The sequence below is a fragment of the Pelodiscus sinensis genome, chromosome 16 (genome assembly GCF_052426305.1).
Source record: "Pelodiscus sinensis isolate ZL-2025 chromosome 16, ASM5242630v1, whole genome shotgun sequence".
In the NCBI taxonomy this organism is placed as follows: domain Eukaryota; kingdom Metazoa; phylum Chordata; order Testudines; family Trionychidae; genus Pelodiscus; species Pelodiscus sinensis.
In genome coordinates this window covers 13,925,655-13,938,359 of record NC_143067.1, presented here as the reverse complement: position 1 = coordinate 13,938,359, position 12,705 = coordinate 13,925,655, and the positions used below count along the sequence as shown (strand labels likewise).

The 12,705-nt window shown below is 40.3% G+C and overlaps 1 protein-coding gene across 2 annotated transcripts in view; it reads left to right on the top strand.

The window, feature by feature from the left end:
* Positions 1–12,705, top strand: part of SEC24A (SEC24 homolog A, COPII component) — a 66,376-nt gene that overhangs the window by 36,251 nt on the left and 17,420 nt on the right. For both annotated transcript variants that reach the window (XM_025181212.3, XM_075900399.2), the window contains exons 12-18: positions 185–240; positions 999–1,205; positions 1,532–1,652; positions 2,936–3,094; positions 9,960–10,133; positions 10,714–10,824; positions 11,312–11,487. In XM_025181212.3, the coding sequence (XP_025036997.1) occupies positions 185–240; positions 999–1,205; positions 1,532–1,652; positions 2,936–3,094; positions 9,960–10,133; positions 10,714–10,824; positions 11,312–11,487 (1,004 nt within the window). The remainder of the gene's footprint in view (positions 1–184; positions 241–998; positions 1,206–1,531; positions 1,653–2,935; positions 3,095–9,959; positions 10,134–10,713; positions 10,825–11,311; positions 11,488–12,705) is intronic.

The window sequence follows — 12,705 nt, the reverse complement described above, 5'->3', positions numbered from 1 at the left end:
TGCTTGGGCAGCCCTTGTGTCAGCCACACTGGTCATTGCAGAAGTCACAGAAGTTGTGGAAAGTCACTTTTTGTGACTTCCATCACCTCTGTGACAGGTACTGAGCCCTATTCATGGATATGCAGCTGCTGGGGACACCTGAGTTTTCAGATAGCTTTAATCAATTCATTTTTTGCTCTTCCAGATGTGTTTATACCAATGCCAGAGAACTTATTAGTAAACTTAAATGAAAACAAAGAGGTAAGCCCTGTCTTAAATTGTATAGGTGACATTCAGGCCATATGACATGCATTATATAGCTTGTACAGTGCTTAATTATTTAATGTCAACTTAAATCTCACTTGTCTGAATTTCTTGTCTACTTTTATTACAAATATTACTGTAACTGAAATAAATGGCAATAGTTTGTTCAGTTTTACTTTGTGTATTTAATTGCATTGTATTTGGTTAGTGTTGCTGTTTCCCTTCTGTAGTCAGCCCGTTTCATTGTGAAAAGGAAACTCATCTTTCTTCAACAGAGTATAGCTAAACCCCAGAAATTGGCAATGGGACTCCAGGGCAAATGTTGCTCCAAAAACGCCTATAACTCATTTCTGATTGACTACATTTAAAGTTAATGGTATCCTTCTAAAATAAACAGACCTAAATATTTAGAGATAAATGAAGATAACATGTCTCTTACTTAAAATAACAAAAACTTAACATTTTAGCAAGCTTTACGATATTGAGTTCCTAGTTTTTGGTACTATGGATCTTGTTTTATTAGAAGTGGTAGGTTATGTAATACTATAGAATGACATTCTAGGTAAAACGGAGAACTTGTACTATCCTCACATCTTGTTGCAAGGTATTTTAAATGTTACTTTTTGTATATAATATTTAATTAATCTCTTTAATATCAGCAGTACTCAGTGTTACATGCATAATAAATAGCCTGTGCAATAGAGGAGAAATCTCTTCTGAAACTATAATTGAGTAATTTTTTACTTTTATCCCAGCTAATTCAAGATTTACTGAGGACTTTGCCACAGATGTTTACCAAGTCACTGGAAACACAGAGTGCTCTTGGACCTGCGCTGCAGGCTGCCTTCAAATTGATGTCTCCTACTGGTGGTCGAATTTCTGTCTTCCAGACACAGCTTCCATCTTTAGGAGTGGGAGCACTCAAATCCCGAGAAGAACCTAACCAAAGAGCATCTGCAAAGGTTACAAAAACACTGTTTAAACACAAATCCATGAAAACTTACAATCCTGTTGCATGAATTTATATGAATTTTGAATTGTGTGGTTTAGAGTACCTTAGTTTTATTGGAGGTCTATAACAGGAGCTGACATTCTTACACTGTATTAATCAATGTGACTAACAAGGGAACCTATAAACACAGAGTGATACTGATTTTGAAAGATATTGAGAACTCAGAACAGTCATTGAAGTCAGTGAAAGAGATGCATTGCTGAACATCCCTGAAATTAGGTCACAAGAGTGTGGTGCGATTTGGAATCCCTCTTTTCTCTTTCCTTGTATTAACAGGATATACATCTTACACCATCCACTGACTTCTACAAGAAGTTAGCATTGGACTGCTCAGGGCAGCAGGTTGCAGTTGATTTGTTCCTCCTTAGTGGGCAGTATTCTGACTTGGCTTCATTAGGTAAGTCATCACAGGGTACTCCTTAAGATTGTAGCTTCAGTGTTCTTAAGAACACTCTGTAATGCTTAACTTTTTTTTGCTCTTTCACTTGTGCATATTTTACTATTTTAATGTAATGATTTAAAATGGTAACCATGCCCGACAGAGTTAACTATGAGACTGCATGTTCCCCTATCTGCTGTTTGATATTTCTATCAGTAGAGATTTTGATCTTTCATAATAGAAGTTTGGGGATGTCTGGACAAGCTAACTAGCCTGTTTTTTTTCTCTTCTTACCTGAGGGTTGAGATTTTTCTGTCTCTTAGAACATTGTCAGGACTTGTTCCCTAATATTACTAATAAAAATCCAAGTTCTAGAAACATTTAAACAAAGTCCTGCTTAACAGATAGATATATGTTTAAACTATGTGGGTATAATGTCGTCATTTCCAGATTCTGAAAAGCCTCATTAGTATGTACTGTGAGACTATTACTACTCTTAAAAAAAAAATTGGTAGCTATATCCTTAGATGTCAGAGCAGTTCAAAGTGCAGTATCTGATTGTCTTTTGGATGCTCAAAGAAAGAGTTCTGTTTGTAAAACTTGACCCATCTCTTACCCCCAGTTCATGTCCTGAATTTATATAAAGAGGATTTCTTTGTTCTGGACCTAAACCTAAAATCAGATGCAACGGTGACAAAGCACAGTGTAAGAACCTGAGTAGGGTAGAATTTTTATTCATCATGACTAGGATGAAATTTCATATGGAGATTACTTCAGCCTTAATGGATAATTTCATTGTTAATGAGACATAATAATACAGCTTTCTTCTGGTTAGCATGAGTATTTCCAAGATTCTATTCCCCCTGGACTTATAGGAGTATTTAAGAAGATTATTTTTATTCTGGAATGAGGTGTGTCATTTGAAGGAGAGAGTCTGTTACCTTTCAATGCATGATGGAATAAACACCTTTCTAGGAGCAAGCTTCATTAACATTTTAATTTTTCTCACTCTTGAATTACCTTCTGATTTCTATTCTTGAATGGCATGGTGTCATTTTTCCTTCAGACCAATTTTAAATTTATTTCACATTTTATAATCTTAATTAAGTGAACATGCAAGTTATTTATAACATCGACACAATGTCTGGGCCTATACCTATATAGAATAAGATTATTAATGTTAGACTGTTCATACTTGCAGATAAAATTACAAGAAAAATTAGGTTAATCTGAACTGATATTTAAAGACCACAGCAACAATTGTTGGTTTGAACTCCACTAACGCACATTTTCTGTTCTAGGCTGTATATCAAGGTATTCAGCAGGGAGCGTGTATTACTATCAGTCTTATCATCAGCAGCACAATCCTGTCCTGGTGGAGAAATTACAGAAAGAGCTGAAACGATACTTAACTAGAAAGATTGGCTTTGAGGCTGTCATGAGGATAAGATGCACCAAAGGTCTGAGTAAAATCTTTTTTGCATAGTTTATTGTTTAAAAATGTTTTATTGGCATATTCATAGAATCATAGAATAATAGGACTGGAAGGGACCTCGAGAGGTCATCGAGTCCAGCCCCCCGCCCTCAAGGCAGGACCAAGCTCCGTCTACACCATCCCTGACAGATGTCTATCTAACCTGTTCTTAAATATCTCCAGAGAGGGAGATTCCACCACCTCCCTTGGCAATTTATTCCAATATTTGACCACCCTGACAGTTAGGAATTTTTTCCTAATGTCCAATCTAAACCTCCCCTGCTGCACTTTAAGCCCATTACTCCTTGTCCTGTCCTCAGAAACCAAGAGGAACAAATTTTCTCCTTCCTCCTTGTGACACCCTTTTAGATATTTGAAAACCGCTATCATGTCCCCCCTTAATCTTCTTTTTTCCAAACTAAACAAGCCCAGTTCATGAAGCCTGGCTTCATAGGTCATGTTCTCTAAACCTTTAATCATTCTTGTCGCTCTTCTCTGTACCCTTTCCAATTTCTCCACATCTTTCTTGAAATGTGGCGCCCAGAACTGGACACAGTACTCCAGCTGAGGCCTAACTAGTGCAGAGTAGAGCGGCAGAATGACTTCACGAGTTTTGCTTACAACACACCTGTTGATACAACCTAAAATCATATTTGCTTTTTTTGCAACAGCATCACACTGTTGACTCATATTCAACTTGTGGTCCACTATGACCCCTAGATCCCTTTCCGCCATGCTCCTTCCTAGACAGTCGCTTCCCATCTTGTATGTATGGAACTGATTGTTCCTTCCTAAGTGGAGCACTTTGCATTTCTCTTTATTAAACCTCATCCTGTTTACCTCTGACCATTTCTCTAACTTGCTAAGGTCATTTTGAATTATGTCCCTATCCTCCAAAGAAGTTGCAACCCCGCCCAGTTTGGTATCATCTGCAAACTTAATAAGCGTACTCTCTATCCCAATATCTACATCATTGATGAAGATATTGAACAGTACGGGTCCCAAAACAGACCCTTGAGGAACTCCACTTGCTATCCCTTTCCAGCAGGATTTAGAACCGTTAACAACAACTCTCTGACTATGGTTATCCAGCCAATTATGCACCCACCTTATCGTGGCCCTATCTAAGTTATATTTGCCTAGTTTATCAATAAGAATATCATGCGAGACCGTATCAAATGCCTTACTAAAGTCTAGGTATATGACATCCACCGCTTCTCCCTTATCCACAAGGCTCGTTATCTTATCAAAGAAAGCTATCAGATTAGTTTGGCATGACTTGTTCTTCAGAAACCCATGCTGGCTATTCCCTATCACTTTATTACCTTCCAAGTGTTTGCATATGATTTCCTTAATTACCTGCTCCATTATCTTCCCTGGGACAGACGTTAAACTGACCAGTCTGTAGTTTCCTGGGTTGTTCTTATTCCCCTTTTTATAGATGGGTACAATATTTGCCCTTTTCCAGTCTTCTGGAATCTCCCCTGTCTGCCATGATTTTTCAAAGATCATAGCTAAAGGCTCAGATACCTCCTCTATCAGCTCCTTGAGTATCCTGGGATGCATTTCATCAGGACCTGGTGACTTGCTGACATCTAACTTTCCTAAGTGATTTTTAACTTGTTCTTTGTGTATCCTATCTTCTAAACTTACCCTCTCTCTGCTTGTATTCACTACGTTAGGCACTCTTCCAGACTTCTCAGTGAAGACCGAAACAAAGAAGTCATTGAGCATCTCCGCCATTTCCAAGTTTCCTGTTACTGCTTCTCCCTCCTCACTAAGCAGTGGGCCTACCCTGTCCTTGGTCTTCCTCTTGCTTTTAATGTATTTATAAAAGGTCTTCTTGTTTCCCTTTATGCCTGTAGCTAGTTTGATCTCATTTTGTGCCTTTGCCTTTCTAATCTTGCCCCTGCATTCCCGTGTTGCTTGCCTATATTCATCCTTTGTTAGTTGTCCTAGTTTCCATTTTTTATATGACTCCTTTTTTATTTTGAGATCATGCAAGATCTCCTTGTTAAGCCAAGCTGGTCTTTTGCCATATTTTCTATCTTTCCTACACAGCGGAATTGTTTGCTTTTGGGCCCTTAACAACGTCCCTTTGAAATACTTCCAACTCTCCTCAGTTGTTTTTCCCTTCAGTCTTGCTTCCCATGGGACCTTACCTACAAGTTCTCTGAGCTTATCAAAATCTGCCTTCCTGAAATCCATTACCTCAATTGTGCTGGTCTCCCTTCTACCTTTCCTTAAGATCATGAACTCTATTATTTCGTGATCACTGTCCCCTATACTGTCTTCCACTTTCAAGTTCTCAACTAGTTCCTCCCTATTTGTTAAAACCAAATCCAGAACAGCTTCTCCTCTGGTAGCTTTTTCAACCTTCTGAAACAGAAAGTTGTCTCCAATGCAGTCCAGAAACTTATTGGATAGCCTGTGCCTCGCTGTGTTAGTTTCCCAACAAATGTCTGGATAGTTGAAGTCCCCCATCACCACCAAATCTTGGGCTTTGGATAGTTTTGTTAATTGTTTAAAAAAGGCCTCATCCACCTCTTCCACCTGGCTAGGTGGCCTGTAGTAGACTCCTAGCATGATATCACCCTCGTTTTTTACTCCATTTAGCTTAACCCAGAGACTCTCTACACGGCTATCTTCTACATTCATCTCCACTTCAGTCCAAGTGTGTACATTTTTAATATACAAGGCAACCCCTCCTCCCTTTTTTCCCTGTCTGTCCTTCCTGAGCAAGCCGTACCCTTCCATACCAACATTCCAATCATGCGTCCCATGCCACCAGGTTTCTGTAATACCAATGATATCATAGTTGTATTTATTGGTTAGCAATTCCAGTTCTTCCTGCTTATTACCCATACTTCTCGCATTTGTATATAGGCATCTAAGATACTGATTTGATCTTGCCTCCCTGTTGTGCCCTGACCCTCCTTTCTCCTTGCCATTATAGGCCGTGGTCCCCCCCATTTCCAACCCATCTCCCAGTCCCGCACATGCAGCACTTACCTGTGGGCTTTGCTCACCTGCCCCCAACAAACCTAGTTTAAAGCCCTCCTCACAAGGTTAGCCAGTCTGTGTCCAAACAAGGCCTTCCCGCTCCTAGAAAGGTGAACTCCACCTCCGCCAAGCAGTCCTTCCTGGAAGAGCACCCCGTGATCAAGGAAGCCGAATCCCTCCTGGCGACACCATCGTCGCAGCCAGGCATTCACCTCCAGGATGCACCTCTCTCTGCCCGGGCCCCTACCTTTGACAGGAAGGATAGAAGAGAATACCACCTGCGCTCCAAACTCCTTCACCCGTACTCCCAAAGCCCTGTAGTCACACTTGATCCGCTCAGTGTCACACCTGGCAGTATCATTTGTGCCCACGTGGATGAGTAGCATGGGGTAGTAGTCAGAGGGCCAGATAATCCTCGACAATGCCTCCGTAACATCTCGGATACGGGCCCCTGGCAGACAGCATACCTCTCGAGATGAGCTGTCAGGGCGACAGATGGGTGCCTCCGTTCCCCTCAGAAGAGAGTCTCCAACCACCACTACCCTACGTTTCCTCCTCGCAGTGGTGGCAGGAGACTGCTCAACCTTGGTGGTGCAAGGCCTGGTCTCCTCCACTGTGGGGGGTGACTCCTTGTCTCCTGCTGAAAGTAAAGTGTAACGGTTATGTAACACAGTGGGAGGGTTAGGAGCAGGGGTGGAACACTGCCTGCTGCCGGAAGTAACCAGCTGCCAGTTCTCACCCTGCACCACTGCCTCCTCCATAAGTGGCTGGTCAACAGTCCCACATCCTAGGACAGTGACCTCCGTGGACTCCACAGGAATACTGTCCAGGAATTCCTCATGGCTTCGAATGCTCCTCAGCCTGGCCACCTCCTCCTGTAGCTCTCCCACCTGCTGCCTGAGAGATTCCACCAGCAGGCACCTTTCACAATGGTTGTCTCCCCCAGCCTGGAGATCACTCAGTGGGAATTGCAAGCCACAAATACAGCAAGACCACACCAGGACCTGGGTAGAGGCATCCATGCTCAGGTTCTCTGTCTGGATACAGGCACAGGTGGAGGAGACAGGAGAAGTACTGGCACAAGCGCTACGGGTCTTCATCACCATCAGTCACTCCCTCTGCTCAACTCCCTCTTCAACTCCCCTGTCTGCAGTCCCCTGTCTGCAGTCCCCTGTCTGCAGTCCCCTGTCCGCTTCGCTCCCCTGGTCGCACTGCTCTGGCTTTTTAAAGCCTGCTTGCCTAGGTCAGGCCTGCCCCCTTCTGAGTCACACAGGGGAAGGCTGTTACTATTATTTTTATGTAAGCCTGAATGAATAGTTGGCAGATGTAAAATCTGGCATTAAGAATCCAACTGTACAAAAGAGAGCTGAACTGGTAGTACTGCATAAAAGAATTTATCAGTGGTGTTTAGGAGTAGTATCTATGGCTTGCCAAGGCTAGAAATAGGTGCTTCGTTATCATGTACTTCTATATGCTCCTCAAGTAAAAATAAGGATTTCATAACTTAATGTTCCTGCTGCATAGTTAATTTTCAAAACTGTGTCCTGCCCTGTGGTTAAACCAGAAGCCTGACTTTTCAGTTTTTCATAAGCTAGAAAAATAAGGCAAGCTCTTCACTGTCTTGCACCTTTATTTAAAAACGACAGAAAAGCATTCTAGCAGTGTACTGTAACAAGGCTCCTGTGCCTTGGGTCTAACTGAATTCAGTATCCTTCAGTATGTAATGAAGTGTAATAGGGTTGTCAGTAAATTTCAATTAATTTGCACAGTTAACTTAAAACATTAGTCACTGTTCTAATTTCACTGTTAAGCAATAGAATGCCAACTGAAATTTAATGTTTTGGAGTGTTTTTCTACATTTTCAAATATATTGATTTCAGTTACAACACAGAATACAAAGTGTACGCTGCTTACTTTATATTACGATTTGTATTACAAATATTTGCAGTAATAAACATGAAATGGTATTTTTCATTTCACCTCATAAAGGTGCTGAGGTGCAATCTCTTTATTGTGTAAATGCAACGTACAAATGTAGATTTTGTTTTGTTACATAACTGCACTCAAAAACAAAACAAAATATAAAACTTGAGTCTAAATGTCCACTCAGCCTTGTGTCTTGTTCAGACAGTTCCCTAGGTAAACATGTTTGTTTATGGAAGATAATTCTGCCCACTTCTTATTTACAGTATCACCAGAAAGTGAGTAACAGGTGTTTGTATGTCACTTTTATAGCTAGTGCCAGATATGCTAACCCTTCATATGTCTCTTCATGCTTTGGCCACCATTCCAGAGGGTATATTTCCATTTTGATGATGCTCATTTAAAAAAAATGCAATAACTAAATTTGTGACTGAACTTCTTGAGGGAGAATTGTATGTCTCCTGCTCTGTTTTAGCTGCATTCTGCTATGTACATCATGGTATAGTGGTCTCAGATGATGACCCGGCACACGTTCATTTTTAAGAATGCTTTCTCTGCAGATTTGATAAAATGCAAAAATTTCTAAAGATAATTATAGCCAGGGCTTGACAATCTATGTAAACTACTCGCCCAAGCCGAGTAGATTACATCCCGGAAGAGCCAGGTTTGGGCGATCTACACATGCGGAGAACGATCTGTGCATGCGCAAAATGCCGGATAGTGTGGCTGGCAAGCGGGGCTCGCTGCAGCTCGGCGAGCCCTGGTTGTAGCACTCAAATCTGAAGTGTCTTCCAAAATCTGAGAGGGATGACATATTGAGCATGCTTTCAGAAGTCTTAAAAGAACAACATTCCAATGTGGAAATTAAAGGACCTGAACCACCAGAAAAGAAAATCAGCCTTCTGCTGGTGGCATCTGACTCAGATGATGAAAATGAATGAGGGTCAGTCTGCACTGCTTTAGATTGTTATCAAGCAGACTGAGCTTCGATGCATGGTGGTTGAAATATAAAAGGACATAGGAGTCTTTAGCACATCCAGCTCATAAATATCCTGCGAGGCAAGCTACAACAGTGCCATGCGAGTGCTTGTTCTCAATTTCAGGTGAGACTGTAGACAAGAAACAGGCAGCATTATCCCTTGCAAATGTAAACAAACTTGTTTGAGTGATTGTCTGAACAAGAAATAGGACTGAATGGACTTATAGGCTCTAAAGTTAATTTTTAAAATTCCGTTCTTTTTGTACTTCTACGTTTGTAAGTTATGCTTTTACAATAGAGAGATGGCACTACCGTACTTGTATTTGGTGAATTGAATAATACTATTTTGTTTTTACAGTACAAATATTTGTAATAAATGTAAAGTGAACAATGTATACGTCATATTCTGTTGTAATTAAAATCTATATATTTGAAAATGTAGAACACACCCAAAATATTTAAATAAATGGTATTCCATTATATTTTCATAGCATGATTAATCATGATTAATTTTTGTAATTGTTCGACAATCCTAATTTATAACCTTTTTAGAACTTTGAACTACTGGTTCCCAAGGCTAGTGCTTACACTGAAAGAATATTTGCTATGCTATATACACAATTGTCCCTTAAATGACTGATCCTATCGTGTTCTATACTAGAAATATCAACCAATTATGACTCGGCGTCAAAGAAATTTGGAGCACTTATTTATCTTTGAGCTAACTTGCATTTTGAGTGCTTGGTTATTTTTTGCACATTGTACAAATGAGTATGCAGCTTGAGATTTATATTTACTAAATGAACTGTATTTTGAAAAGGGTTTGTCATTATCTAGAGTAAAACACAATCTAAAAATTAGGGCATCTATGTAATCAGTTCATAGTTTAGATTAGATTGTAAAAGTAACATTAATAAAACAGACCAGATGGTTTTCCCTTTCATAGGTCTTTCCATTCATACCTTCCATGGGAACTTCTTTGTGCGATCAACAGACTTGTTGTCTTTACCCAATGTAAACCCGGATGCAGGATATGCTGTACAAATGTCAGTAGAAGAAAGTCTCACTGACATGCCAGTTGTTTCTTTTCAGTCAGCACTACTGTACACATCCAGCAAAGGTAAGAAATGTAAGCAGCATATGATGTGCTAGATGCCATGGTATGTAATTTCTTAAATTATAATCTAGTTTGCTTGTACTACAGTTGAAGTTACTTGCTTATCTTAATAACCCTCCCCTTATCCCCTCCCAAGAGAGGTTGAGAGTACTAGTAAGCCAGCACACTCATTCCTCAGCTGCTCTTGGTGATGGTGGTTATACATTATTCTGCAGCTGCATTTTGGGAGTTTACAGATTTGCTGGAAAACGTGCTCTAAACAGAAATGGTCAACTTTAGCTCGGTTAACCTGGCTGCTTAACAGCTGTTAGTTTAAAATACTTGTGAGACAAGTTAATGTGGTAATAAATCAGTTTTGTATGATATTTATCTGAAATAGACTAATTGCTTTTGGTAAGTTGAACAAAAAATATACTCTTAAATAAATTAATTTTAAAAAATCAGAGTTGCTGCAAGTTGTAGTGTGCAAACTTCATTTTTGCTCCATTTGTGGTTCCCTCCTCCTCACTCCAAAATGCAGCTTTGATGATGTGGTGTGGAAAATGCCATTTGGAGACTACAAAGATTAATTTTCTCCCTATAGGTGAAAGAAGGATTCGAGTCCACACTATGTGTTTACCTGTTGTTACAACATTGAGTGATGTCTATCTGGGGGCTGACGTACAAGCTATTACAGGCTTACTAGCCAATATGGGTAAGCATGATGCTCTGATATACATGTGTAACATTTTTAAAAATTCTGAGGAACAACCCTTTAGGAAGCAAGATTACAAAGGGTTCAGAAGGGTCTTTCCTTCTGAATGGTTGAAGGCATTTAGCCATATTGTTTAAAGCTCTTTTGATGTGTGTAGATAAGAGTACAACTGTATAGTCTCTTTGTATGGTATGTAAATGTGAACTTCAGAAGTTAGAGCAGCAATTAGGACTCCTGGATATTTTTATTCTAGGCTGTACTATTAATGTTCCCATGCCTTCTGATGGCATAGGGAAGCTCTATTAATGTCTGCTTATAGCCATTTTAAGATCCTGAGATGAGCTGCTAAAGATGTATAAAATAATACTTGTCAATAATTTCTAAAAAAGAAATTAGGTATAACTTGCTGTTGAACACGTACGTGTGTGTGTGTGTGTGTGTGTGTGTACACACACACTCTCTCACACTCTCTTGTGTTCCTTTTTAGCTGTGGACCGGTCAGTTTCTGCTAGCTTGAGTGATGCCCGAGATGCCTTGGTGAATGCTGTAATTGATTCCCTATCTGCTTACCGATCTTCAGTCCTAAGCATTCAGCAGCCTGGTCTGATGGCTCCGTATTCCCTACGATTCTTTCCACTTCATGTACTGGCTCTCTTAAAACAAGTAAGAATGAAATCTTTCCAGAGGATGTTATTTTTGTATTCAGTATGTCAGAACCTGGCACAATGAGGCCCTGAAAAGTTTCTGTGAGATGAAATTATATATGTATAGTTTTGGCAACATTTGGAGTGGGGGAGGTTCTTCATTAGTTTACATCGAGTTGAATTAAAACCAGCCATCTCTCCATATGATATTGCGGTACTTGAGGTTGTTAGGCATTTAAGATGATAGCCTTTTCTGGTATAAATGGGACAGCTCTGGAACCAACTTATTACCTCACTTCCCTAGTCCTGGAAATTGTGATTTTTTTTTTTTTCCTTCAGTACCATTGCAAAGCAACATTGCTTGTTCATCTGGGTTTTCCTTGGGGATAGCTGTAGTAGAAGATGGCTTGGGTGTCTGTCAGCCACCAAAAAAGGGTTTTTTTTTTTAAATAAGATCTAAATGTGCCTAAAGTATAGGCTGTGTTTATGTACTGCATAAGTATAGACTGTATTTATGAATTGCATCCAGTGCTTATGTCAGATGCATTTATTGTAAAGCTTGAATTTTTATGAACAGTGTAGGGATGTGGTATAGTTGTGGCATGGGGTGCCATGGCAGAAAGAAGGGGCTTCTGTTCCATGTATAGAGCTGCAGCAGTTTAGGATGAAAAATATGGTAAAAATAGCACCACAAAGATAGAGCTTATAGAACAAGAAGTTTGTGTGCCTGATAGTGCATTGGTATTGAGGCACTGGGCAGGCAAGAGAAGGGGAAGCAAAAGAAAGCAGGAGTAGGGAGCAATACGGAGAGACTTGCTGTTGTTGTGAGACACCCCTGACTGCTAGCCAGGGGAATGTGCAGCTCTATGCTGCTGCCAAGACAAATCCAGACAATAGCTTAATGTGGAGTATGGGGGGGAGTGAGCTTGGAAAGAACTGATCTTTTGGCTTTTTGTCCTTGTGGGTGCTTTGGTGTTGGGCTTGTCCTGGCATCACAGAGCAGAGATCTTTTTAGCAGTGTCTGGCCGGGCTGTGCATGCAGAGTGGTGGGGGCACGTGCCATTTGCACTTCTGCAGTTCTGTGCACAGCCCATCTGCCCTCAGTTCCTTCATTACCGCCTCGAGTCACAGACAGAGCTCAAGTCCTCTCCTCCCTTGAGATTCTTAGACACAAGATTTTACTTAGAATTGTTTTTATTTAACAGTTTTCTGTTGTTCCTACTACTTAGTTTAGTCA